Source organism: Thamnophis elegans, chromosome Z, assembly GCF_009769535.1.
Source record: "Thamnophis elegans isolate rThaEle1 chromosome Z, rThaEle1.pri, whole genome shotgun sequence".
In the NCBI taxonomy this organism is placed as follows: Eukaryota; Metazoa; Chordata; class Lepidosauria; order Squamata; family Colubridae; genus Thamnophis; species Thamnophis elegans.
In genome coordinates, this window is record NC_045558.1 from 11,294,872 (window position 1) to 11,322,572 (window position 27,701).

The following is a 27,701-nucleotide window of genomic DNA, read 5'->3' on the forward strand; positions in this document are numbered from 1 at the left end:
TAATTTGCTTTTCCCTGTGAGTGTACAATTCACATGATAATAAATTATCAAAGAAACTATTTAAGGCTCTTGAAGTTGGGTTCATATTCCTTAAAACATCTATTTAAAAATACCAAACAAATAAATATCCAAGAGATGAGGACAACAAAACAGACAAAAAATATAAATCAAATAAAAATATAATATATATATTTATATTTATAAACTAAAAACAAAAACTTCCTGGGTTCTTCCTGTTTCTTGAAGTCTACTTTGGAGCGTCCTACTATTATTGTTAAATTTTCTTTCTTTCTTTCTTTCTTTCTTTCTTTCTTTCTTTCTTTCTTTCTTTCTTTCTTTCTTTCTTTCTTTCTCTTTCTTTTCTTTTCTTTTCTTTCTTTCTTTCTTTCTTCATCTTAGTTTCCCCCACCCCATTGGTACTATTTTAATCTTCAAATGGGTATAAGTGGACTTGCCAGCTGTCACTCTCAGCTGGCCATGCCCAATGGGTGCATCATTTCAGAACCCAAAATCCAGCGGCCAATGTAGTAGAGGAGGCGGGAGTACCAGTGGACTCCAGCCAATGAGGAACCCTCTTCTGGTACAGCAGCTGGAAAAAGGAGAGGGGAGGAGAGACCCTCAGGATTCAGCACTGCCAAGGCTGCGTGAGCTATGCGGAAAGGCGCAAATGCCCAGTGAGCCCAGCTGTGCTCCTCAATGACAGCATAACAGGAAGCCAGCACCTGGTTGATGAGAATGGTGCCCTGAGCGGTGAGTGGGGCATAAGCCCCCGAGGACTCCTCCTTCAGGGACACACGGTGCACTGCCGCTTGCAACAGGGTCTGACCCCCTTGGGCCAGCACATAGACATGTTGTCCAGGCTGCACACGGCTAGCGAAGATAGGCTGGGGTTGGGAGTGGGAATGATTGTGTGGTGGGGCCACAAATAGCAGGTGGGCAGCGGTGAGCAAGAGGCGGGCGTGGGGTGTTTGGGTCTCAATCACGTAGAAGAGTTTGTGGACAGGAGGGTCCTCTCGGTCCAAGAAGGCTAGGAATTCGCTGTAGAACAGCTGTCCGTGCACATCTGCCGCCAGAACTCGGTCACCTGGACGAAGGTCTTTCACCAGCTTTGTGCCTCCTCCTTCCAGGTTCACCCAGGCAGAACCAGGGAAGCAGCCACCCGATTTGGCAGCCACCGAGTTTTCTGAGAGAGGGAGACAGAAAGCAGCATTAGAGAAAAGCCAGAAAGGGAATAAATAAAAGCGTAATGCTAGGCAATCATCCGTGTCCTACTAGCAGAAGCAAAGACTGTGAAATCATGCTGGGGATACCAGGCTCCATATAACAGAACAATAGAGTTGGAAGCCCTTATAAAGCCCTTCATGGTATTGGACCTGGGTACTTGAGAGACCGCCTTCTGCCAATTACCTCCCACAGACCCGTTAGATCGCACAGGGTCGGCCTCCTCCGGGTTCCGTCTACCAGCCAATGCCATCTGGCTACTACCTGGGGGAGGGCCTTCTCTGTTGCAGCTCCGGCCCTTTGGAATGAACTCCCCGCGGAGATTCGGACCCTCACCTCTCTCCAGGCCTTCCGGAAAGCCGTCAAAACCTGGCTGTGCCGGCAGGCCTGGGGTTGATAAGTTCCCCTCCCCTCTCGACTTGTATGGCTAGGTGATTTTCGTGTATTTTAATTATGTGTACTGTGTTTATGTCCCCTTTCCCCTTTTGAGTTGTTCGCCGCCCTGAGTCCCTCCCGGAGAAGGGCGGCATACAAATAAATTAAATCTGAAATCTGAAATCTGGAAAGGACCTTGGAGGTCTTCTAGTCTAACCCCTTGCTCAGGCAGGAAACCCCATATCATTTCAGACAAATAGTTGTCCAATCTCTTATTAAAAACTTCCAGTGTTGGAGCATTCACAACTTCTGGAGGCAAGCTCTTCCATTGATTAATTGTCCTGATTGTTAGAAAACTTCTCCGCAGTTCTAAGTTGCTTCTCTCCTTGATTAGTTTCCACCCATCGCTTTTTGTTCTACCCTCAGGTGCTTTGGAGACTACTGTGTTTCTCCAAAAATAAGACAGGGTTTTATTTTCTTTTGACCACTGAAATAAGCACTTGGCCTTCTTTTCGGGGAGGGCTTATTATATTTGAGGCATAGGAGGCGGTGAGCATGGTCATCTCATGGCTGCTGCTGTGTTGCAATATTTTCGGGGGAGGGCTTATTTTAGTGCATGCACTTAAAAGCTCGATTGGACTTATTATCTGGGGAGATCTTACTTTCAGGGAAACAGGGTGGTTTGACTCCCTCTTCTTTGTGGCAGCCCCTGAGATATTAGAACACTGCTACCATGTCACCTCCCTACTCCTTTTCATCAGACTAGACATACCCAATTCCAGCAACTCCGTTCATTATATGTTTTAGCCTCTAGCCCCCTAATCACCTGTGTTGCTCTTTTCTGCACTCTTTCTAGAGTCTCAACATGCTTTTTTACATTATGACGACCAAACACTGGATGTAGCATTCCAAGCCTGGTCTTACGAAGGCATTATAAATCGGTATTAGCACTTCACATAATTTTGATTTTAATTCCACTGTTAATGCAGACTGCATTAGCTTTTTTTGGCAGCTGCAGCACACAACTGGCTCAGATTTAAGTGACTGTCAACTAGGAGGACTCCAAGATCGCTCTCATGGCTATTACCATTGAACCAGGTACCACCTGTCCTATAACTTTGCATTGGTTTTCCTTGCCGAAATGTAAAACTTGACTTTTTTTCACTTTTGAATTTCATTTTGTTAGATATTTTACTGACTTTCTTCACAGGATCATCTATATCAGATTATATGACATTATATCTTCTTCTCTATCTTATCCCAACCTGACTGAAAAGAGATTCCATCTTATCTGTCTATTCTCTCTGTCTCTCTCTCTCTGTCTCTCTCTCTCTCCTATCTATATCCATCCATCCATCCATCCATCCATCCATCCATCCATCCATCTATCTATCCATCTATCCATCTATCATCTATCCATCCATCCATCCATCCATCCATCCATCCAATCCATTGCATTTTTTACATGCTTTCAAACTGCTAGGTTGGCAGAAGCTGGGACAAGTAACAGGAGCTCACTTCATTACACGGATTCGAACCACCAAACTGCTGACCTTTCTGATCAACAAGCTCAGCCTCTTAGCTACTAAGCCACCGTGTCCCTTTGAGTCACCACACCCCTGTAAACATTAGGCAGCCCCAAATCAATTGCAAAACGCCATTGGTGAGTTGTAGAGGCCTCCATCCTTGCCTCTGATTGTGAAGGGCACTTGCTAGATCCTTAGCAATTCCTACTAAAATGCAGCAGGTCTGTTCTGTATTAGGGGTGGCATTCACTTGCACTTACTTTCCCTACCATTTCATAAATGTGAGCATGCACACACACACACAGGCTAGCTTTGCTCACATGCGCCACATCCACTCATGTGCTCTGCCTTCCGTGCATGAGTTTTGATCACACACACGGCTTACACACATGTGCGCGCCTTGAAAATGTGCCTAAATAGGATGGCATAGAGCTGGGGCGGGGGGGAGGGGCGGGCCCACCCGCAATTTCCATTATGGGTTGGAGTGAACCAGTCCGAACCGGCTGAATACCACCTCTGTTTTGTATGCTTACACAATATTACACTCCTGGGATCATCACAAAGCTTTCCCCATTTCAAGATAGTTGTGTATAAACTGGCTATTAGCTTAAAACCAAGATATTCTGCTACAAGTCACCAATCTCATGGTTACTCCTGTGCAAAAGTGGAGTTGCTTTTGGGATAATGCAATCTACTCTGGCTCACTTCCAGTTTTGCTTCTATTTCTCCTCTTGTAATTATAATTATCATCGTACATTCCTCCTTGGAAAGGGAAAACCCAGGGCTTAATCTGAGGAGCAATCATTTTCAGAAGCTTGTTTCTGAATGCCAGAGAAATAATTAAAACTAGAAGGGAGCGCTCCCAAAAGCATACAATATCTTGCAACTCAAAATCGTGACTTGTAATCAGCTTTTGCCAACCCAGTGCCCTTTGGAGATGAATTGGACTTCAATTCCCAGAATTCCAAGTCCATCCAATGTAGAAAAGGCCACACAGGGGAAAACCCCGGGGCATTCTGAGCCCACCAATTAGTTGTGGGTTCCTATTGGTTCAGACCAATTTGGCTGAACCAATGGTGGTTTGGCGGCCTGGGCTGCTGGAACCTGCAGCAACCCAGGCCGGCCACGCCCCTGGATTGGTTCTCTGGGTGGCACCGTAGGCACTGCCATCTTGTTTATTGCTTCTGCACATGTGCAGAACAATTTTTATTGCCCTGCGCATACGCGGGCATCGTGCATCAAGCGTGTGTGGTGCACCCACAAGCGAACCGGCAGTAGTGCCTGCCAGAACCCACCTCTGCCACCAAATGCTGGGAAAGATTCAGCTGCTGTTTGACTAAAGGGCACCCAGCTGTGACCATGTTAGCAATTCATAGCTGCTGCACCTGCTTCTTCTTCTTTTTTGCCTTGATCCACCCTCTGTCCTCTCACCAGCTTTCATCCATGATATATGAAAAGTCAGAGCACCGAACCCCAATACTCTGACACTGGATGAAATAGCTGCTGTCAATGGCCCCACTGTGCATTTAAAGTCGGGGCCAGCTTCCAGATTTAAGGGTTGCAATGTTGAGCTCTGAAGCTACTTTCTAAAGATTAAATGCTGGGAAAACCCCTAACTCCTGGCAACAGTGCTGGGGCTAAAGCATATGTGCATGATAAAAATGCCAGATGAGTAGCAAAACATGCCTGCTGCTTCTGAGGGCAGGCTAGGAGTCTTTGAAATCTAATCTCCCTCTTCCCACCGCCAACCCCCCCACCCTGCATATTTGTACACCTGCTTCCTTACTTATGAAGTTAGCACGCATCACAGTAGAATTAAAACAGAATCAAAGAGAGATGAGGAAAGGGCTAATGTCTTCTCCTCAGCTGCCCAGATGCTGCTCTTTAGTAATTACAACATGCCACAACTTTTCCGAGTTGGAGGATTTGATACTCCTTGGTCGGGTTGCCAGCTTAAAGGTGCATTGGGGCAGACAAGCTGTGATCAGTTCCCCCGCCTTGAAAGTTTAGAAGTCCCTTATCGTGGAATTAAAAGTGACATGCCATGATGGACAGATCAAGCTTTCAAAAACAGGAAAACAACTTGAACAGTTTCCAGGTTTTTAAACTGTAAGCTTTGATTTTTAAAAAGGGGAGGGAGACATAAATTAATTAAAACGTGGGGTGATGTAGAATTTCTAACACTTAATTTCAGAAGTTATGCCTTCTCTAAAGTAGGCACAACCTGGTGAGGCTCAAATATATTTGATTTCCAAATTCCAGCTGTAGTTCCACACTGGAAAGAAATTTGGGGGGGGGGTACAACTGCACATCTGGAAGGGGTCAGGTTTGGGAAGGGTGGCTTAAATCTTTATGATATATAGTATAATTCTTTTTAAATGCACACAATTATATCTACTTGCAAATAAGTAGATAAAGTTTTGCAATCCAAATAAACTATATAACACTTTTACCGGATTATCACTTTAGCATGTGAACAAACATGTACAAGAGACAAAACCAGAGAGAATAGAATTCGGTCATCAGAATGATGATGCTTAGACAGGGGTGGGATCCTGCCAGTTCTCACCTCTTCTATAGAAGAGGTTCCACAAATCTACAGTGCCATTTAGAACCGGTTCCAGCTCCCTCCCCACGCCCGTCCATACATCATCAAGATGAAGAGCGAGGGGAGGAATTCTGGGAGTTGAAGTCCACAAGTCTTAAGCTGTCAAGTTTGAACACCCCTGGGGGTTTTTTCTAAAGGGTTAGGGGTGCAAGGGGTTAGGGGTCTTGTAACTTGACAGCTTTAAGACTTGCGTGCTTCAAATGCCAGAGCTTCTGAGTCAACATTTTGGTTGCTAAGCAAGAGTGTTATTAAGTGAGTTTCACCACATTTTACAAGTTGGCCATACCTACCCAGTCACATGGCTGGCAAGCCACTCCCACCCAGTCACATGCCCAGCAAGCCACTCCCACCTGGTCACATGCCCAGCAAGCCACTCCCACAAGGCAGGCCACACCTACCGAAGAAGTTCTAAAAAATGTTGAAACCCACCACTGTGTTTAGAGCATGCATTTTTGCACAGCAAATATTTCAGTGCTAAAAGCCATTGTTCATTGAATCAAAATGAAACAACACTGATTGTCGTTCAGAATAATGCTGCAAAAATCTAATGGAATATTGCTGAATGTTGGTAGTGCAATTTCCTGATTATCAGAGGCCCGTGATCAAACAAAAAAGACTATTCCACCTAACTCTAATCTTTTTTCGTTTAAAAAAAAAAACCAAACCCCTCCATATTTGTCAATTCTTATATTAAAGGCTCATTGTACAGACCAAATCCAAGGAAGGGCCAATAATGCTAGCGTAATTAGAGAAGTTGCAAAGCAAATCTAATCATTTGCTTGATGTGGAATTCACTCCAGTTGAAAACTAGTTCAACAGCTTCTCAAATAGGCTTTGATTTATGACAATTGGGACCAGAATTTCTATGCTAAACAAGGCGGCTCGTTCAGGGAGTCATGCCTGGTTTTTTGCCATGGTTGTTAAGTGAATCACTGCGACTTTTAAAAATGAATTGTACAGTCATTAAGCAAATCCAGCTTCCTCAATTGACTTGGCTTGTTGCAAGCCGGCTGGAAACATTGCAAATGGTGATCACATGACCATAGAATGCTGCAACTATTGTAAATATCTGACAGTTGGCAAGTGTCCAAATTTTGATCATGTGATGCGGCGATGCTACGAGAGTTATTAATGTGATGGTTGGTTATCCGTCACTTTTTCTAGTGGTACTGTAACTTCAAACGGTTGCTAAGCAAATGACTTCAAATCAGGGACTATCTGTACTATAAGTGGAGCTACTTATAATATCTGTCTTCAATTTTTAAGGATGATGATCCTGTTTGAATGCCCTGCCATCAATTTGGATCAGCCTTGCAAAGAAGCCACCTGAATTCTGTGGCTATGCATGTTCAGATAATCTTTTGCAAAAATGAAAACATATGGCCCCCGTCTGCCAAAAGAAGGACCAGGCACCATTCTTCAATCCATCCTTGAAAATTCAACAGACTTCCGTCCACCTTCCTCAAAAGCTTTGCCCAATGAGCCAATTTAAGGCAGACACATAGATTCCTATCTACTAACATTTCCCCATGTCACAAGTGAAACTGCATAGAGAGGTGATAAAACAATAATTGACCAGTGCTCCAGAGACCAACCTTTGTCTAAGGAGGCCTGTTTGAGGTCAAGGCAAAGAATTCTGGGCAACTTTTGCCCAAATGAGGCAAAGCCATCATTTAACTATAAAGCTGTGCACCTCTGTGGCCATGGAAACCTGGTTACTATGGAAACACTGTTGCTAGGGTGAAAGGAGAACATGCAACCGCAAATGTGCTTCACATAGAACCTATAGTCCTGGCTTTCCATTACTCAGTACATTTTTAATTTATTATTGGCCTAGTTTTTCAACACATGATCCAAGAAGAGATTATAAACTGCTAAAAATGCCCAAATATCTTTTTCCCAAACATAGTTAAAGTGGCAGCCCATTCACTTCAAACTCTTGGTCTTCCCCCTATATTTTTTTCCATCATGGTGCTGAAATATTCATAATAAAACACCCTATCTATTCATCTGTCCATCTAGTCCGCCTAATAATCTGCATTGTGATTGAAGCAGACAACTTGAATACAAATCAGGTATGATCCAATCTTTGAATCCATATTCAAATAATAAAAAACACACCCTATTATTAGATAAAAATAAAACCTATGAAGAAAAACCCATACTTATAGAAGGTCTGCTACCAAGAGCCGTAAGGCACAGTGGTTAGAATGGAGTGTTGCATGCTAATTCTGCATTTCCTCTGCCAGGAGTTCGGTCCTGACCAGCTCACGGTTGACTCAGCCTTCCATCTTTCCAAGATCAATAAAACGAGGACCCAGATTATTGGAGGCAAGATGCTGACTTTGTAAACCACTCAGAGAATGCTGTAAACCACTACAAAGCGGTATATAAGTCTAAGTGCTAGTGCTATTTTTACTACCATTTTAACTGCTCAGTTCATGTTCTAGAAGTTGCGGGGGGGAAAAGCAATATGGAAAATACTGAAAGTAGAAGTCCAAACTTAAATCTGCCAAGATTATGAAATGCTGCTTTAGAAAACAGTGTGTTGTGCAGTGACCAGATACATACCGTATTTTTTTGGACTATAAGATGCACTGGAGCATAAGATGCACCATGATTTTGAAGAGGCAAATTAAAAAAAAAGTTTTTGCACTCTGCAGACCTTCCAAACTCTCTGCACACCTCATTTTTTGCAAAAATAAAAGGGGCATGCAGAGCCTTTGGGAGGCTTGTAGAGTGCTTCTGGGGGCTGCCCCCCCTTAATAAGCAAGCACAACAAGCCCATTTTTCACTCATTTTTGCCCTCCCCGGCTCTAGAAGCACTTTGCAAGCCTCCCAAAGTCTATGCACGCCCATTTTTTGCAAAGGGGGGGGGGGTTGGGGGGTGCCAAAAATGCTGTATTCAATGTATAAGATGCACCCAGATTTTCACCCTCTTTTTTGAGGATAAAGGTGCGTCTTATACTCTGAAAAATACAGTACATGTATACAGATAGTCCTCGATTTATGGTCACAACTGAGTCTGAAAATTTATGTTTCTAAGTGAAATATTTGTTAAGTGAAATTTGCCCCATTTTACGACATTTTTTGACATGGTTGTTAAGGGAATCAATGCAGTTTTAAGTTAGTCACACTGTTGTTAAGCAAATCTGGCTTCCCCCCCTTGACTTATCAGAAGACCATAAAACATGACTGTGGGGCACTGCAACCGTCATAAATACGGGTCAATTGCCCAATATTCAAATTCTGATCATGTGACCACGGGAATGCTGCGACAGTTGCAAGTGTGAAAAATTGTCACTTTTTTCAGTGCCACTGAATGAAAATGATCACTAAATGAATGGTTGTAACACAAGGACTACCTGTACCTAAATTTCCACGCACGGGGAACAAATGTACAAATCTGATCCTGTTCCAGCACCATCATGCAGCTTTTTATATGCCTTTCCTTGCATGTTTAAGGACGTCGACCTAACTTATCTCGCAGGGCTGTTGTTGAGACAAAATGAACCGGGCAAAGATGCTCATATAAGTTACTGTACTTTGCACTCTTCATAGAGAAGATAAATGCAATTAAATAGAGACTTCCAAACTAAATTTGATTGTATGGAAATGAAATGTTTGAAAGTCTGGAGGTTTTTTTTTTCTTTCCTCCCTCAGAAAAGACAGAAATAATCAATAAGCAAACCTATATTTTTTCCCCCCTTCTTCTTCTCAAATTCTGGTGGGACTGATTTCCTTTCTCCGGGTACCTCCTTAAATATCAGTGTAATTAATACACCAGCTTCCCTGGACATATTTGATTGTGTAAAACTCCTTAACATCTTTTCCAAAGAGTAGAACATAATGGGCGGAACCCTAACTCACCCCAGGAAATTAAAACATCAGAGCTCAGACGAGAAATGCTTTTCAAGCTCAAACAAGGAGCACTTTTCAAATGCACATTAAAATTTGATGTTTTCTTTCTTGCCTGAATATGTATTTACTTCAAAACCCCTTGAGGACTTCTTGTGCTCACCGAAGGTAGTGGAATGCTATTCTGAGAGATAATAAATTTCCTTACAAAACCTGTAGGAGGTACTTAACCTTTATGCGCGCAGAACCTTACCAAGGGCTAGTTGGCCCTATTGTTGCAATATTATGACTGTTGTGTTATTTATTAATATAACCATAAAAAGGGAAAAGGTAAAAGATTTCCCCTGTCCAGTTTGTGTCGGACTCTAGGAGGTGCTACTCATCTCTGTTCCCTATCCTGTTCCCCCGAAAATAAGATCTCCCCGGATAATAAGCCCAATTGGGCTTTTGAGCACATGCGTTAAAATAAGACCTTCCCCGAAAATAAGGCCTCCCCAAAATATTTAAAAGCATGCGCTGCCGGTCTCCGACGTTTCCTCTGGTTGCTTGCTGCACAAACAACATGAGGTGATGAGGCGAGGCTGGAGGAGGAGACAGGGAGGGGCACCCCACATGCCTTCACCTAATGGCCACTCTCACAACCCTAGCCACCGCAATGACCACTGCAAAAAGACGGCAAACCCAGCAATGCGCCTCGCACCACCGCTCTTAACTACCACCCTTTACTCCTGCAGCTGAGAGCTGCCTTGGCCGCCTCCTGCACCTCAAAAATAATAAGAATCCCCCCCCCCAAAAAAAATAAGGCCAAGTGTTTATTTCGGGAGTCAAAAGAAAATAAGACCCTGTCTTATTTTCAGGGGAAACTCGGTAGCATTGTCCAAAGCTGCTTCTGTGGTCATGTACCAGCATGGCTATATGCCAAGGTACCTGGAAATAACCAGAGTGTTATTGTTGGCCTGATATCATTGATAGCCATTGACATCAGGCCAACAACAATACTCACCATAATACTGATGATGAAAATGATAATTATATAAAGCTCTCTCCATCTGCTTCAAGTAAGTTCATTTTCATTCTCTGAGCTGTAAATAGAGAAGTTGACTCCAGCAAACCTGAAGAGTTCCATCTTGCTAAAAACCCAAATAGTTGGCCCATATGTTCATATGGTCTCCTAGGTCCTGTTAGGCATGACACCTGAGCTCATAGATACTCCTGGGAGAACTATAAAATTACAAAATTGGATGGCACTGAGTCCAACCTGATGTTCGGTGCAGAAATCCACATTATAGGATCCCAACACCTTTTCTTCCCAGCCTCTGCTTCAATACCTCCAGCAAAATGCAGCTCATTATCTCTCCCTTGGGAATGGACTGCTCTTACTATTATACAGATGAGTTTTTGAAATATTCTGTTGGCATCTGCTTTCCTACAATTTGACTCTGTTACTCAAATATCAAAGAAATGGCTCCTCTTAATTAGTGCATTCTTCATTCATTTCTTACTATATTCGACAGCACAATATCAGCAGCAGAGTCCATCAGGTTTTGGGGTTTTATAATCTCCCAGGATTTGAAATGGGCTCCCAATATTAGGTAAAGGTTCCCCTCGCACATATGTGCTAGTGGTTCCCAACTCTAGGGGGCAGTGCTCATCTCCGTTTCAAAGCCGAAGAGCCAGTGCTTTCCGAAGACGTCTCTGTGGTCATGTGGCTGGCATGACTAAATGCCGAAGGTGCACGGAATGCTGTTAACTTCCCACCAAAGGTGGTTCCTATTTTCCTACTTGCACGCTTTTGAACTGTTACATAGTCAGAAGCTGGGACAAGTAATGGGAGCTCACTCCATTACGTGGTGCTAGGGATTCAAACTGCCAAATTGCCAACCTTTCTGACCAACAAGCTCAGTGTCTTAGCCACTGAGCCACCACGTCCCTATGCCCCAATATTAGAACCATCATTAAAAAGGCACAATAACGAAAGTTCTTCTTGCATCAACTCAAGAAGTTCTGTCTGCCCCAGGAGCCATTGATACGGTTCTACAGAGGAATTGTTGAGTCTATCATTTGTATTTCTATAACTGTCTGGTTTGGTACACCAACCAAAGAGGACAGGGATAGACTTCAACGGATAGTTAGGACTGCAGAAAAAACAATTGCAACTAGCCTGCCTTCCACAGATCTATATATTGTACAAGTCAGAAGGAGGGCTGAGAAAATATCTACAACCCGCTCACTTCCTGGACACAAACTGTTTCAATTCCTCCCCTCGGGAAGGTGTGGTACAGCACTGCATGCCAAAACCACTAGACATAGTGGTTCCCAACTCTAGGGGGCAGTGCTCATCTCTCTTGTGCCATCACTCTGCTAAACACCTAATCCCCACAGTATTGCTTTATGTCTATATATATTTACCTATCATGAGTGGCTGTGGTATCCTTCTTATCTTCTTTACTGTGTCTTAAAGGTATTATTACGATAATTATTATTATTCTGTTGGTTTGCATGTACGCTGAGAACTTCTGCAAAAAATTCCTTACGTGGCTAATCACACTTGGCCAAGCTGTTCTGTTCTGTTCTGTTCTGTTCTGTTCTATTCTATTCTATTCTATTCTATTCTTCTATTCCATTCCACTCCACACCACCTCATACAGCTGATGAACTGCCTCATCTATCCAATTTTTGGCACATCAGAAATAAACATTAATTCCATATATTCCATTCACTTTTTTGTTTGCTTGACATGTGTTTTACTTGGAGAGCAGGAGTATTTATTCTTTTTTTTACCTTTGATTCTTACGCTGATCTTCAGCAAATCTGGGTCTCCAAGACAAAGTGGACAATGTCAGGGAGAAACATGAAACACGATTCAAATTTAAACTTAAGCACAGTCAAGTGCTGTTAGTATAAACACCCCTCTGGATTTAATAATTTCTCTTATATTAAAGGAAGGTATGCAGACACAGGGATGTGGTGGCTCAGTGGCTAAAATGCTCAGGTTGTCAATCAGAAGATCGGCAGTTTGGTGATTCGAATCCCTAGCACCGCATAATGGAGTGAGCTCCTGTTACTTGTCCCAGCTTCTGCCAACCTAGCAGTTCGAAAGCACATAAAAATGCAAATAGAAAAATAGGAACCACCTCTGGTGGGAAGGTAATAGTGTTTGTGTTTCTTCAGCATTTAGTCACGCCGGCCACATGACCACGGAAATGTCTTCAGACAGCACTGGCTCTTCAGCTTTCAAATGGAGATGAGCACTGCCCCCTAGAGTCAGGAATGACTAGCACATATGTGCGAGGGGAACCTTTACCTTTACCTGTGCAAAAACAACAGTAGGAGGAACATCAGAAAGCTTTCCTTTTTGAGGGGAGGGAGGGAAGGATGGGGGGGCTCGGTACCTCAGATTGTGTACCTCTGAGGTTGGGCAAGTAAGGCGCACGGTGGAAGAAAGCACGAGAACTCATTCTCAATGTACAGAGCCCGGAGTTTTGCAGCTCGATCCTTGCCAGCTCCACTTGAAAGGCGTTTGGACAACGGCTGCCAGTCAAATGATAGTAAACTAGAAGGATCAAAGATCTTCCGTGGAGTAAAAGTATGGAGCAGGCTTGGAGCCAAAGGGTTACTTCCTGCCCCAACAAGTCTCAAGCGGCTGAACGTCCTTCTAGGGAAAAGGTTGCCTTTCCAGCTTCAAAGGGATCAGCTGACTTACACACCCACTCTGCTTCCCTCTTTTCGGTTGACTCCACAAGTAGTTGGCACAAGCGAGCTCTTAACAAAACCTCAGGTGAACAAAACTAGGCCAGTTTTGTTCAACCGAGTGGTCATGTGTGAACGCTTTAGCGTCAGCCTTGAACTTGGTTGCGATTTCAGCATCTCCACTGGTTTCAACTGGTCACTCTATGACTGTTCAAAATTAAGACACAGTGGGAATAGGGTACTTGTGACCTGTCCTCAAAGCTACAATTGCCACACCAACCCAGCGGTCCTTTGATCGCAAATTGGGTGCATATTGGCCACGTATGAGCAGTTGTAGCATCTTGTGGTTGTGGGATCATGTTTTGCAATGTTCTTTGTTGCTTTCTTGGCAAGAGAGAGAGAGAAAGAGAGAGAGAGAGAGAGAGAGAGAGAGAGAGAGAGAGAGAGAGAGAGAGAGAGAGAGAGAGAGAGAGAGATCATGAAACTGATCTTTGGATAATCTGGATTGGGCTCATGACTGCATTATTTGCTTTAGGACGAGGGGATTCACTTAACAACTATTAAATGATCTTAAAATTGAACAAAAATCTGGACTCAATTATTGTCGTAATTCGAGGATGTCCCTTTTGTGGTTTCCAGCAACGTAGCCAAAGATTCAACTGCAACTTCTCTGTATCTTTCAGGGGTTCTCATTATTGTTGATAGGCATGGGCTTCCCTTCCATTTGTCACCTTCCTTCCTTCCTTCCTTCCTTCCTTCCTTCCTTCCTTCCTTCCTTCCTTCCTTCCTTCCTTCAACTCACCTATTTTCCATTCTCAGAACCTCTCAGTCTAGACCAGTGGTTCCCAAACTTGGCAACTTTAAGACTTGTGGACTTCAACTCCCAGAATTCTCCAGCCAGCAAGAGCTGGGTTTGATGGCTTTGAGAGAAACAAGCAAACCTTGTGAGCTTGCAGCCTGCCTTGGTTTGGAGACTCTCTGCTGATTCTTAGTTTGAAATCTGCCCGAAGATCAAAAGCCTGATGAATAAGCATGATGTGCTCTTTTTGGCTTAGTGTTCGTATCTGCTCTTACGTGATCCCTGACTTTGATGTTTTGCCCGTGCAAAGGTGGTTTGTCCGCCCAACCCAACTGCATTACGGTCCTCAACAAATCTTCCCAAAGATCCTAGCTGAAAAAGTTAAAAAGAGGACAGTGATTGTTGCCAATCTGTTGAAGCACGTGCAAATCTCTGCTCGGGGTGGGGGTGGGGGTGGGGGTATAGTATAATTTATAATATAATTTCTGGTCTCAGCCCAGATGGACTATGATTTGCTGACTGATTCACATTTTGAACCAAGGTGTGATTTGTTTCACCTTAGCTTGTGGGCTAACTTGGAACTGTGCTAAGCTATAAATCATGATTGACACACTACCATCATTAGCTGGCCTCACCCCCACATGCTAAGCAATAGCCAAACAATTGTGGTTTAGTGGGACATGTAAACCTAAATCTTTATCGCAGTTTAGAAAGCCTTGATTATTTTACTCTTCAAAGGAGCTCATGATGCCTGTAGCAGTCTCTTCTCTCAATATATGGTATCAACCAACAAAACATGAGTTTATTCATAACTGTCAGGTAAGGACACATGCACACACACAGAGACACACAGACACACAGACACACAGACACAGACACACACACACACACACATTGATTCCATATATTCTATAGACAATACTCTTGACTTTCTAGATAATTCCTGAACAATACACAGTCTAAAATAATCAATTGCTTTCATTATTCCATTCATTCAGACTTGTATTTTTAAGTAATCAGAATACAATATAGGCTCAGCTGCACTAGACTAGACCAAAAACCAATCTAAAGCCAGAGATTTCCACAGATTGTTCCCGAGAAGAACACGAACAGGATATTAAAAAAAAAAAAGAAAGAAATCTCCTTTTAATAAAAACACAGCAAACGATTTCTCTTGGATAGCAGCAATTCACCTGCTTTGCATTCAATGTCCCCTCCCTGTTATTATAAATAAGAGGAAAGAAAGTTAATGCTTTAGGTTGCAAAGTGAGTGTATAAGAAGCAGAGATGCTCCTACTTTGAAAACAGTTTCAGAGAAGTGGCTACTGCTTTCAATTCTTAAAATAATCACCTCTAGGTTTCCATTCCACAACATAGCCGCCCTGAGTCTCTGTGAGAGTGGGCGGCATACAATTAATCAATTAAATAATAATGTATACAGGGCATGTTCTATATGTCTAATTAGAGATATTCAGTATCAATGCACCAAAGCTATAGAAGCACTGGCATTGTCAGAATCTGATTTGTCCCTCCTACTCTGGCATCTCTAATACTAGAACCTGGAAGGGTCATCATCAGTGGTGGGTTGCTAATTTTTTTACTACTGGTTTGGGCGTGCTCCCGCATGCACAGAAGCGTCTGGGTGGGTGGGCGGAGCCTCCCACCACCACTACTCCCGCTGCCATTACTACCTCTGTTCATCATCCAATGGAGCTGAATATTCAGATCAAGAAAACAAGATGCCGTAATTATTCCCACAATACAGTCAATGTGTGGATTCCTTGTACGGCGATAGCCAGGAACACAGAGAGTTTTAAGTGAGGATTAAACTATTAATAAGGCTATGCATTAGTTCCAGAAAGAGGTGGCTTAAAGTACCAGTTTCTGAGTCAATTAACAGTAACAATAACCTATTCTTATAATTAATGGGCATCCTAAAACAATTTGAGTTTGTGGCAAGCAATTTGCTGGAGTTTGCTTAGCAACTTTTGAGGCCAATGACCAGAAGCAATTTAGGTATTGTTCAACCATTAATGTGTGACACTCCTAGGAGGAATGACCAGTGATGACCAATACTGGGATATGGAACTCAACAACTCGTGTAGACCCAGAGGTCTGCTCGTTCTACTTTATAATATGTAGTATAATGTGTGAAATGCCCTGTTAGCAATATCTATAATGTATCTGTGTTTCAAAACAGCAAAATGGTTGCCATATAAGTTGTGCCCTTTTTGCATCTTGGAAAGAGATGAGGGATGAATGACAATTTTGATTTTGACCGCTTTCCTCTCCACTGGCCCTGGAGTCAAATAGAACCGTTAACATTTATCTATAATGCTCCATTTTTGCTTAGAAACAAATCCTATTGTGATCTCTGAGATTTTAAACCTGTGTGAAGCATTTCAGCTTTTTTCCCCGTCTTGCTAACTAAAAATTTAAACTTGTCTATAAGTAAGCCTCGCTGAACTCTATAGTAGAGTTTTATTTATGAATAGAACTAGAGGCTCAACTATACTATTTAAAATAAGGTTACTCTGCCTTCTCTGAGGTTTAAGGTATGGGAGGTTGTTTCCTAACCAGGGGTGGATTCCTGCCAGTTCTAACCTCTTTTATAGAAGAGGCTCCACAAATCTACAGTGCCGTTTAGAACCGGTTCCAGCTCCCTTCCCCCGCCCGTCCGCACATCATCAAGATGAAGAGCGAGAGGAGGAATTCTGGGAGTTGAAGTCCTCAAATCTTAAAGCTGTCAAATTTGAACACCCCTGGGGTTTTTTTCTCTAAAGGGTTAGTGGTACAAGGGTCTTGTAACTTGACAGCTTTAAGACTTGTGTGCTTCAAATGCCAGAGTTTCTGAACCAACATTTTGGTTGCTAAGCAAGAGCATTGTTAAGTGAGTTTCACCATATTTTACAAGTTGGCCATACCTACCCAGTCACATGGCTACCAAGCCACTCCCACTCGGTCACATGGCTGGCAAGCCACTCCCACAAAAGAGGTTCTAAAATTTTTTTGAAATCCATCACTCTTCCTAACCCAGTAGTGAGGTAGTCAAAAAGATAACTAACAAACTAACTAAAGAAATCCAGGGAAAAGAAGAATCAGAATTCTACCAGATATGGGATAAATGGTATAGGAATGTCACACATTATAGGAGGAAAGAAACAAGAATCAATGAAAGAATATAACAAAACTCAAAAAATAATAGTTATGAGAAAAATAAGAGGGTTAAGAATAGTGAAATCCAAATGAAATACAATAGAAGGGGAAATAATATAAGGTGAGCGGTATCGATTGATAATTGGTATTAGAAAGAACAGGAAGCTCCTGTTCGTATTGTATTGTGTAAATGTGGTGTACGTCTAAGTTTTGTGTGTGTGTATTTTACATGTTTGTTAATAAAATTAAAAAAAAAACCAAAAAGATATGTCTCATAATATTCTGTCTCTCCTTTGTTTATTTTAATTCTAATGTTAGTCTATCCATTTCTGCACATGATCTTCCTTAATATCTCACTTTTCCATTGCTGTGCATACACCATTCTTGCTGCTGTTAGAATATGAAGTATTAGGTATATTGACCCTTTGCTATAGCCTTCTGTTATAATAAATTTTATCAATGGCTGGAAACACAAGGTGGGAGTCGGAATATAAAAAAAAAATAGGCTGAGTAGACCTGAAATGAGATATTATATATGTATTAGAATTAATAGGTTGGTCAAAAATAATTGTATAAGATAAGCACTGTGTAAGTAGTATATATATTATTTGTCTTTCACTTTGGTTTCTTTGGTGGATGAAATGCCAGGACAGTGTTCGACATACTTATATGTAATTAATAAAAACATATTTAAAAAAAACACAACAAAAAGATAAGTGGAATTAAAAGGATAAGATTTATTCACTAGTACCCAGTGGGTTCATTTCTCTTCCACACAGGATCTTATTTTATAAGTTGTGGGGCAGGCATAAAGAGATGGATGTGCTTTTGAAAGATGTTTTATGGCCCCATTGATTTTTACTCTTGTTATTTACATAGTTTTATTGACAGCTAAATGGTGCTGTAATGACTTTATGGCTTAGTTGGGTTTAAATGATATAATTCTTGTGTTTATGGCAGTTCCTGATCCTAATGGTTGTGTACTGTGAACAGGGTGCAAAGAGGGATTGGATAAGGTTCAAATCAGATAAAATGGGCTCTTTTGGTCAGAAAGCAGGGCAGTCTAGTTTGGGAAGGGCAGCCTGTTCTACAGAGGTTTTAAGGAGGGGATTCTGAACTTGGGAACATTTTTAGATTCAACCCTGATCCTGACAATTCAACAACTGTTATTGACCACCAATATTTTTGCTCAATATTGCAGCCTATTAGGCAAGGTAGATTTGTTCACAGAAATCCATACCTCCTTTGCTATACTGTACTGCATAGGGTTATCAGACCTGATTTGCAAAAATTTCAGCATCCATTAGATGGCAGCAAAGAAGGTTTATATACTTCTTTGCTGCCATCTGGTGGTCATCTGGCCTCAGTTTGTTACCTGCAATATGTGGACCAGTACAGGTAGTCTTTGACTTATGACCATTAGTGATGACAGGCTATGACTCACTGAAAAAAATTACTTGCAACCAGTCCTCAAACTTACAACTGTTACTTCATGCCTGTGATCAAAATTCAGTTAGTTGGCAGCTGGCACATATATACAACAGTTGCAGTGTCCCAGGATGATCACATGATCTCCATTTGCGGTCATCCCAGGGTGCTTTCAACAGTTAATGGGGGAAGCCATATCTGCTTAACAAATACAGCAAAAAAAAAAAAGGCATAAAATCAGGTACAACTTAATGACTGCACCATTTGGAAGTTCAGCTCCCAATTGTGTTTGTAAGTTGAAAACTACTTGTACTATGGATACCAGATGGATCTCTGCATGGAGCTGCTGTTGGATTGCTCAAACTTCCTAAGATGCTTCTTTTGACCTTTTTAGCCCTAACTGGTTCAGACTATGATACCTGAAAGATTACCTCTTCCACTCTGTGCATACCCATGATCGATCTATCTATCTTTCTATCTATCTATCTATCTATCTATCTATCTATCTATCTATCTATCTATCTATCTATCTATCATCTATCTATCTATCTATCTATCTATCTATCTATCTATCTATCTATCTATCATTGCTCTTCTTTTTATCTTTTTATCCCAGTAGCAACAAAGCTGAAAGTAAGTTGGGTAAAGAGAAAGTAATTGACCCACTCTTCCCTGGACCTAATTCAATGCTTCCTTCAGAAATACTCCTGTAGAACTCATCCCCCAAAGAGAGCCAGAAGATAAACTATTCTTTTTTGTAGTAGCATTCTGAGCTAGGAACTGCTTCCAAGAGAGATCACATTACTAAGTTTTAGACTTGCATTAAAAAAATAACTCAGATTAACAATTTTGCTTTGCTCAATAGCATGATGTACCTCAAACACATAAAAATATATATTATGGCTTAACACAATAGCCACTCACTCATTGCACTATGTTAAGACAAACACTGAAAGACAACAATACAATCCCACTTTTAAGTTAACCCAATAACAATATTTTGTTAAGGCTTTGCTGACCTCTAATTGATTTAAGGATATTTTGGCTTAGTTTAAGGTCGTGATGCAGAACCTGTGGCACACAGAGCCCCAATTCAGCTCCACCATGCGTGCATGCGCACCTCCCACTGGACAGCTGGTTTTGGGGTCTATGACGTGCATGCAGGGGATGGGTGTGGCACATGTGGGAGATGTGCAGATATTCATGGGGAGTACACACATGTGTGAGTTGTGCGTGCATGCGCAGTGGTGGAGGGAGCATGGGGGTGGGTCACACATGGATTGCATTATGGGTACATGCGCTGTTGCACATGCTTTTGGCCCGCCACGGCAAAAGGGTTAACCATCATTGGTTTAAGGAATGGATATTGCTGGAAGAGGCCACTCTTTATTTTGTTGTGACGGAATTGCAATGAATTTGGGAAGGGAAGTTAGAGGGCTCCAGAGTACCATATTTTTTGGAGTATAAGACGCACCAGAGTATAATACGCACCAAGGTTTTGAAGAGGCAAATTAAAAAAAAGTTTTTGAACTCTGCAAAACTCCCCAAAACTGCCCATTTTTCGCAAAAATGGGCCTGTTTTATTTTTTTAAAAAAGGGCATGAATAGCCTTTAGGAGACTTGTAGAGTGCTCCTGGGGGAGTAGGGGGGGGGCAAACCAAGTATATTTCGCAGGAATATTATGTGTTAATACAGACCGTGAAGTCCCTTTTCTTTTTCTTGTCTGCTTTTGACATTCCTTCCATCATTTTTTTTTTACTTTGTTGGTGTTTCCTTTTTTAGAATGTTCAGGTTTTGTAAACTACCAGAGTCAGTGGGAGCTGGACAGCATTTATACTAAATTTAGCATACTGCTATTATTATTATCGTGGGTGTTGTTATTGTTAATGCTTAACTTTTAATTTGCAGACATGTCATTCCAGACGGCAAGTAAATCTGCTGGAATCTCTGAATTCACACGCATAGAATTCTGCCTGCTGTCAATTAATTTAAAAAAAACACATGAAAATCATGGAAAAATGGGTTTAAATAAGGCATTTCTGACCGAATGCTAGGGAAAAAAAAAAAACTTCACAGTAAGAGTAGTTTGGCAATAAGATCAATGGCCCAAAGAAGTATAGGGCAACCACGCGGAGGAGAGCCTTCTCTGTGGCAGCTCCGACCCTATGGAACGAACTCCCCATGGAGATTCGTACCCTCACCACCCTCCAGACCTTCCGCATAGCCCTTAAAACCTGGCTGTCCCGACAGGCCTGGGGCTAAAGACCTTAACCCTGCCCGAATAGTATGAATGTTGTGCTTTTAATGATGTATTGTCTTATATGTAACTTGGTTTGTCCTCCCCTCCCCCTGAACTGTGAGCCGCCCTGAGTCCCCCCAGGGAAAAGGGCGGCATACAAATAAAGTATCTATCTATCTATATCTATCACTGGTTTTATTGAAGCAAATATTATCTTATCTGGGTTGCCTCACATTAAACAGAGGTTTCAGCAAAGTAACTTTTGAGGCCTCCTCCAACCTGAGAATTTTCTGGAGGAGATATAAGATACAAATTGGAGAAGCCCATCTATCTAACTCACTCCTAGTCCTAATTTATAAAATATGAAGACACCTCCTTAAACTCACGTAACATTAGATTCCAGCCACTCTGGCATAGTGGTTAAGACAACAGATTGGAAACCAGGAGACTGTGAATTCTAGACTCAGCTTAGGCATAAAACTAGCTAGGTCCAGTTCTCAGCCCTAGGAGGGAAGCAATGGCAAACCACTTCTAAAAATTTTGCCAAGAAGATTGCAGGAACTTGTGCATGCCATTGCCAAAAACCAACAGTGACTCAAAGGCACCGACAGACATCAGGGATAAATTGTAGCTATCCAGGAGGGCACTGAAATCTTGTGGTTGTGTCTCCGAGACATGTTGTTTACCCATAGATAAATGTACCATGATTAGCTCAACACACTTCAAGTGATATAGCCAGGAGCATCTACAAAGTATGGTTTAAAAAAATAAGTCAAGAGGGAGGAACCACAAAGTTTAAGTGAAGTTCTGACTATCTTTTAATGTCTTTCACGACACTCTGGTTTATACCGAACTATCAACTATAGTTGCTTTTATACAACTTGCTGATTTAATAAACATCTGGCTAGTTTATGACTTCAGGGCATAGCAAGCTGTCTTCACATTTATTTACTTGTTTTATTTTATTGAGTTTGTCAAACATGTACAAGATAAAGAGGTATAAGTATAAACATCAAAATGAACAAGAGAAATGAGTACAAATAAATGGGGTCAGTAGGACAGGGATGGAAGGCATGCTGGTGCTCTTATGCATGCCCCCTTTATGGACCTCTTAGGAATGGGGTGAGGTCCACGGTGGAGAGTTTAAGGCTGAAGCTGTGGGGGGTTTGAGGATGTAACAACAAGAACAGCAACAGAACTATGATTGCGAATATCCTTTCAAAAAGGATATTTATGGGGCCAGAACTGAATTTTTCTGCTAGACTAATCATCATGCCTAGCCATCAACAGATCTTCAGAAAGATAAATTGCTATGGCCAAAGTGCAGTCAGATTGTTTGCTTGATTCTAATTAAACCAAAATGTACCCCTCACTGTGGTTTTTTTTTTTTTTTTTGACACAAAGGTTATTAGGTCACAACTGATCTTAACTCTCTCTCTCTTTCCTCCCACCCGTTTATAGTTCTTTATTAATTTTTGGAGGACTATTTTCAGATCCCATTTCCCTCTAAAAACAGAATGGACAAGAAGTCCCAGAGATTGCTGATTGCTTACACACCCACCTCTTTTTCTCCGAGGCTTACAGGCTGAGCCCTTATACCTTGAAACCAACCCTAAGAATGTCTTCTGTCTCAAGAGGAGCAACAAGAAAAAAGGACAAGGCGGATTTGATAAACCGACTGCTTTGTCCACTTTGGGAGCAGGGTGGGATGGGTGAGGAATGAGCTGTCCGGAAACCTTGGCAGAAGAGAAAAGGGCATAGCTACCCATCAACGGCCCCGGTGCCCTTTCTGGTGAAGCGAGCGACACCTTCATGCAGCCTCTTTCCCACCCTGCAGTCAACTCCAAGCTAGGCTTTGTTTGCATACTTGGTGTGTTGATGAATAGGTCTAGTTGTGTAGCAGCTCAGCAAACATGCCAGCTAACCAGCGGAGGTGTGAAAATCTTGCTCTGTTGAGCAAGCCCTCCTCTAATTAAAATCCAATAAAGAATCAGCACTGTCATTCCGATGTGGGCAATAAAGGGAGCCTCTCTTAGAAGAGAGGGGGATACTTCCAAGTCTCCACCCTACCCCCATCCATCCCCTGTTTGTTCAGGTGCAGGGGGACTCCCCCCCCCCCGAGACCCATTCACACACACATACACTCACCCACCAAATCCTCCAAGGCCTATTTGCACAGACCAGGACACTTTTCCAAAACACTCGAGATGTGTATTTGAATTTGAAATAGAGGGGGTGGACTCTTAATAGCCCTCCTGCCACCCCCCACCCCACCCCATTATCCCTGTCCCTTTTGCAGATCCTGTCCTCCTCTTCCCCCCACCCCCCCACCACTACATCCATTCAGGGCCCGTATGGGGGAAATCGCCTCCTTTGCATTCCGATCTCCAGGATGATACTTTCTGCAAATAGAAATGGCCTCTGAAAGAAATGCCCCTCCCTGGAAACCGTTCACTCTTTAATCTTCTCATCAGATTCTCAGCCATGAACCCCTCCAAAACCAGCTGGGAGAGGCATTTTCAAGGCACCCTCTCAGGAAATCTCTCTTGTACAGTCACACGACCTTGAGTGACTCGTTCCCTTCCTTCCCAAACACCCTGGCGTGCACTGCCTGTTAATGCTCGGATTTGGCCCTAAAGGCTGAATTCTCCTCCCCCTTCGGAATCCACCAAATTGGACTTGATGAATCCAGGCGGTTAGGTGGGTGGTGGGAATGGAGTCTGTTTAGTTTGTGTTGGCCCTACGGGTGGCAAGAAGGTAAGCGTGCCCACTTCAGAAGGGCACTGTGATGTAGCAAAGTCAAAGTCACCAACCTCAGGTCCTCTTAACCATCGATCAATCAAAATAAAGCTGGAAGGGACCTTGGAGGCCTTCTAGTCCAAACGTCTGCTCAAGCTGGAGAGTCTTTGACTGGACTTGTTTGACATGGCATAGACTCTCAGTGGAACAGAAGTTGCCTTCAGAAGTTGTGGGAGCTTCATCCCTGGAAGCTTTCAAGAGGAGACCGGACTGCCATTTGTCAGAAATGGTGTAGGATCCCCTGTTTGGGCAGAGGGTTGGACTAGAAGACCTACAAGGTCCCTTCCAACTCTGTCAATCTGTTAATCAGTGATGAAGCACCTACAACTTCTGGAGGCAACTTCTGTTCCACTGGTTAATTGTTCTAACTGTCAGGAAATTTCTGCTCGGTTCTAAGTTGCTTCTCTCCTTGATGAGTTTTCAACCATTGCTTCTTGTCCTGCCCTCAGTTGCTTTGGAGAATAGCTTGACTCCCTCTTCTTTAAGGCAACCCCTGAGATATTGGAACACGGCTATCATGTCTCCCTTCATCCTTCCTTTCTCTAGATTAGCCGTACCCAGTTCCTGCAACCGTTCTTCAGGCCCTTAATCATCTTATCAATCACCTTAATAATCTCTTCAAGACAACCAGAGCAGAAATCCAGTGCCATATTGGTCAGTGTGACTGTTATTATAAATCTGTAGCAACTGAGTCTTGCAGGCCTGAATGCATTTCCTTCTTTCTCTTTTTATAGGATTGGTGCCTTCCTCCGGTTCCTCCAGGCTGTTCCTTCTGTCCTCCAGAGATAATACAATACAATAGCAGAGTTGGAAGGGACCTTGGAGGTCTTCTAGTCCAACCCCATGCCTAGGCAGGAAACCCTATACCATTTCAGAGAAATGGCTATCCAACGTCTTCTTAAAGACTTCCAGTGTTGGGGCATTCACAACTTCTGGAGGCAACTTCTGTTCCACTGATGAATTGTTCCAACTGTCAGGAAATTCCTCCTTAGTTCTAAGTAGTTTCCACCCATTGCTTCTTGTTCTACCCTCAGGTGCTTTGGAGAATAGCTTGACTCCCTCTTCTTTGTGGCAACCCCTGAGATATTGGAACACTGCTATCATGTCTCCCCTAGTCCTTCTTTTCATTAAACTAGACATACCCAGTTCCTGCAACATTTTCAGCCAACATGGGATTTGTAATGCAATGCTTCTGGAGGACCCACATGCCCCAGAAAGTTGTTCTAACCTACACACTGCTTGAATAGACAAACAAGGACTGTGATGGTGAACCTGTGGCATGCCTGCCACAGGTGGCAACTGGATCCATGTCTGCCAGTATGCCGGCCAGCTGATTTTTGGCCTTCCGGAGGGCCGGAGGAGGCTGTTTTCGTCCTCCCCAGGCTTCAGAAAAGCCTCTGGAGGCTGGGGAGGGTGAAAATGCCACCCCCCCTGGAGGAAATACCAAGCTCAGGTTGGAGGTGAGCATTGCGGCACACAACAAGGGCGGGTTGTGTGTGCATGCAGGGCTTTGCATTATGGGTGCCAGCAAACACGCGTACTATTGCGCGCGCACGCTTGCATTTTTGGCACCTGACAACAAAACGGTTAGCCATCACTGAACTAGGAGGCAGGAAACACCCCGTTCATCCCCCACATGCACTTTTGCAGTGAGGATTGTTTTAATTGACACTACTCTGGTTTTCTGCTGCGCGTTTATAGGGAGGGAGTGGGGCATTTGAAGCATTACAGATAGAACCCTACAAGGTAGGTGGGGATTATCCCTGTGTGAAGTTACCTTCCAGAACCGTCACAAAACGAAAGCCGGGAAGGAGAAATGTTTTTTGCCTTCTAGCTCATGTTCCAGATCTCTGCTTCCAAAACAAAAACAAAGCTCCACTCCAAACCCTTGTGCATGCATCCACATGAATGTAGGCCAGATTCTGCCTGCAGAGTTCACACTTGTCGTAGTTTCAACATTGGCTCCCTGGATCAAAGAAGAGGTGGTGCCTCCACCCCTCCCTTTGTGGTTTGGATCAGACTAAGTCAGGAGAGCCAGTTCGGTGCACTGAAGTGGTTAAGACGTCAGGCTAGGAACAGCAAGGAACCGTGAGTTCTAGTCCTGCCTTAAGCACAATTGCCAACTGGGTGGCTCTGAGCCAGTTCCCCCCACCCTCCTCCTCTCTGTCCTGGGAAATGGGAAATGGCAAACCACTTTTGAAAAACCCTCACTGAGAAAAGTGCAGGGATTTGTCAAGGCTCAAGACTGACTCCAAGGCACAAAATAAATAAGTCTCTGTGTATAAAAACACCTGTGTGTGTGTGTGTGTGTGTGTGTGTCTGTTTGTGTGTGTGTGTTCCAGTATAACTCTGGAATGCCTTGAGCAATTTCAATCAAACTTGGTACATCTGTACATCTGTACCTATTTTTCTGGAGAAAAATACTGTGGCGGGTAAGACACCACTAAAGCACCTTGGGGTGTGTGTTCTGTTAAGATACAGTCTGTGGTGCCTTATGATGGCTTCTATTGTACAGCCCTAAAATGGCTTCTACTGTACAGTGCAGTGGAGTTGCCATGGTAATGGCTTCACAGTACTCCAAGAGGGGGCTCCCTCTGGTAAGGGGGAAAAAACCCAACTTTAGAAATTACATTTGGGCCAGACATTTCCCTCCTATAAATAAATACCTGGGAAACGCTGGGTTATCGGCTAATATTAAATCAAAATCCCAATAAAAACCATGTTGCTACTGCAACCTGAATGAATCTGGATCCAGAAACTAAGTTGAATATTAATCTTGAGAAGGTGACATTGCCAACAACAGAATGACAGCAACCTGGTTCAGAAAGGATAGGATAGGATAGGATAAAATATTGGTAGTTTTCAGCTTGCGACCACAATTAAGCCCCAAATTTATGTTGCTAAGTGAGAAATTTGTTAAGTAGGTTTTGCCCCATTCTATGACAATTCTTGCCACATTTGTTAAGCGAATCACTACAGTTGTTAAATTAGCAATGCTGTCGTTAAAGTGGATCTGGTTTTCCCATTGACTTTGCTAGTCAGAAGATCGCAAAAGGGGATCGCATAACTCTGGGACACTGCAACCATCATAAATGTGAGTTAGTTGTCAAAGATCTGAATGTACATCACATGACCACGGGGATGCTGCCACAGTCATAAGTGTGAAAAATCTTCATAAATCACTTTTTGTTGTAACTTCAAATGGTCACTAAATGGCTATTGTAACTCCAGGACTACCTGTAGTATGAACTACACTGCATACATCCGGTCTCCAAGACTGCGGATAAAGAAAACCAAATGGACATATTCCTGTCAAAGTTAAGACAAGCTTTTTTTTTTAACTTAGTACAGAAAGTCCAGTGGTTTTATGGTCCTGATTTCTGACTCATTAGTCCTAGGAATAATTACTATTGTCACCGACACTCCACTTTAAATGAGTGAAGGGAATTCTCTAATTTTATTGCAAGGTAACCATCTGGGATGTTACATTTTCCAGACTGAAAATATGAAATCTATGGTATCTTCACATGCCCGGGATTATAGTTCACATTATTTTAAAATGTGCATAAGGGATTTTAATAATAATAAGCAAGAAAAAAAATCACAAAGTACCAGTAGAAAAAGAAATTGTGTGTTGTCCCAATTGTAATCGGAGCCCTTGGAGCAATACCTAAAGGGCTACCTCACTATTTGGAAATTCAAAATTTATCGGACTTGAACATTCTGATTCTACAAAAAACCACCCTACTTGGAACAGCTTATATCTTTGCCTTGACAGTTCCTAGGTCCTTGTTTTTTGTTTTTTATTTATTTTTGCAGAGTTGGAAGGGACCTTGGAGGTCTTCTAGTCCAACCCCCTGCCTAGGCAGGAAACCCTATACCATTTCAGACAAATGGCTATCCAACATCTTCTTAAAGACTGTCAGTGTTGGGGCATTCACAACTTCTGGAGGCAAGTTGTTCCACTGATTAATTGTTCTAACTGTCAGGAAATTTCTCCTC

At 42.6% G+C, this 27,701-nt stretch overlaps 1 protein-coding gene across 1 annotated transcript in view; it reads right to left on the reverse strand.

The window, feature by feature from the left end:
- Positions 1-467: 467 nt before the first annotated feature.
- SHH (sonic hedgehog signaling molecule) overlaps positions 468-27,701 on the reverse strand; it is a 39,639-nt gene continuing 12,405 nt past the window's right edge. The window contains exon 3 of the mRNA XM_032237758.1: positions 468-1,183. Coding sequence (XP_032093649.1) covers positions 468-1,183 — 716 coding nt within the window. The remainder of the gene's footprint in view (positions 1,184-27,701) is intronic.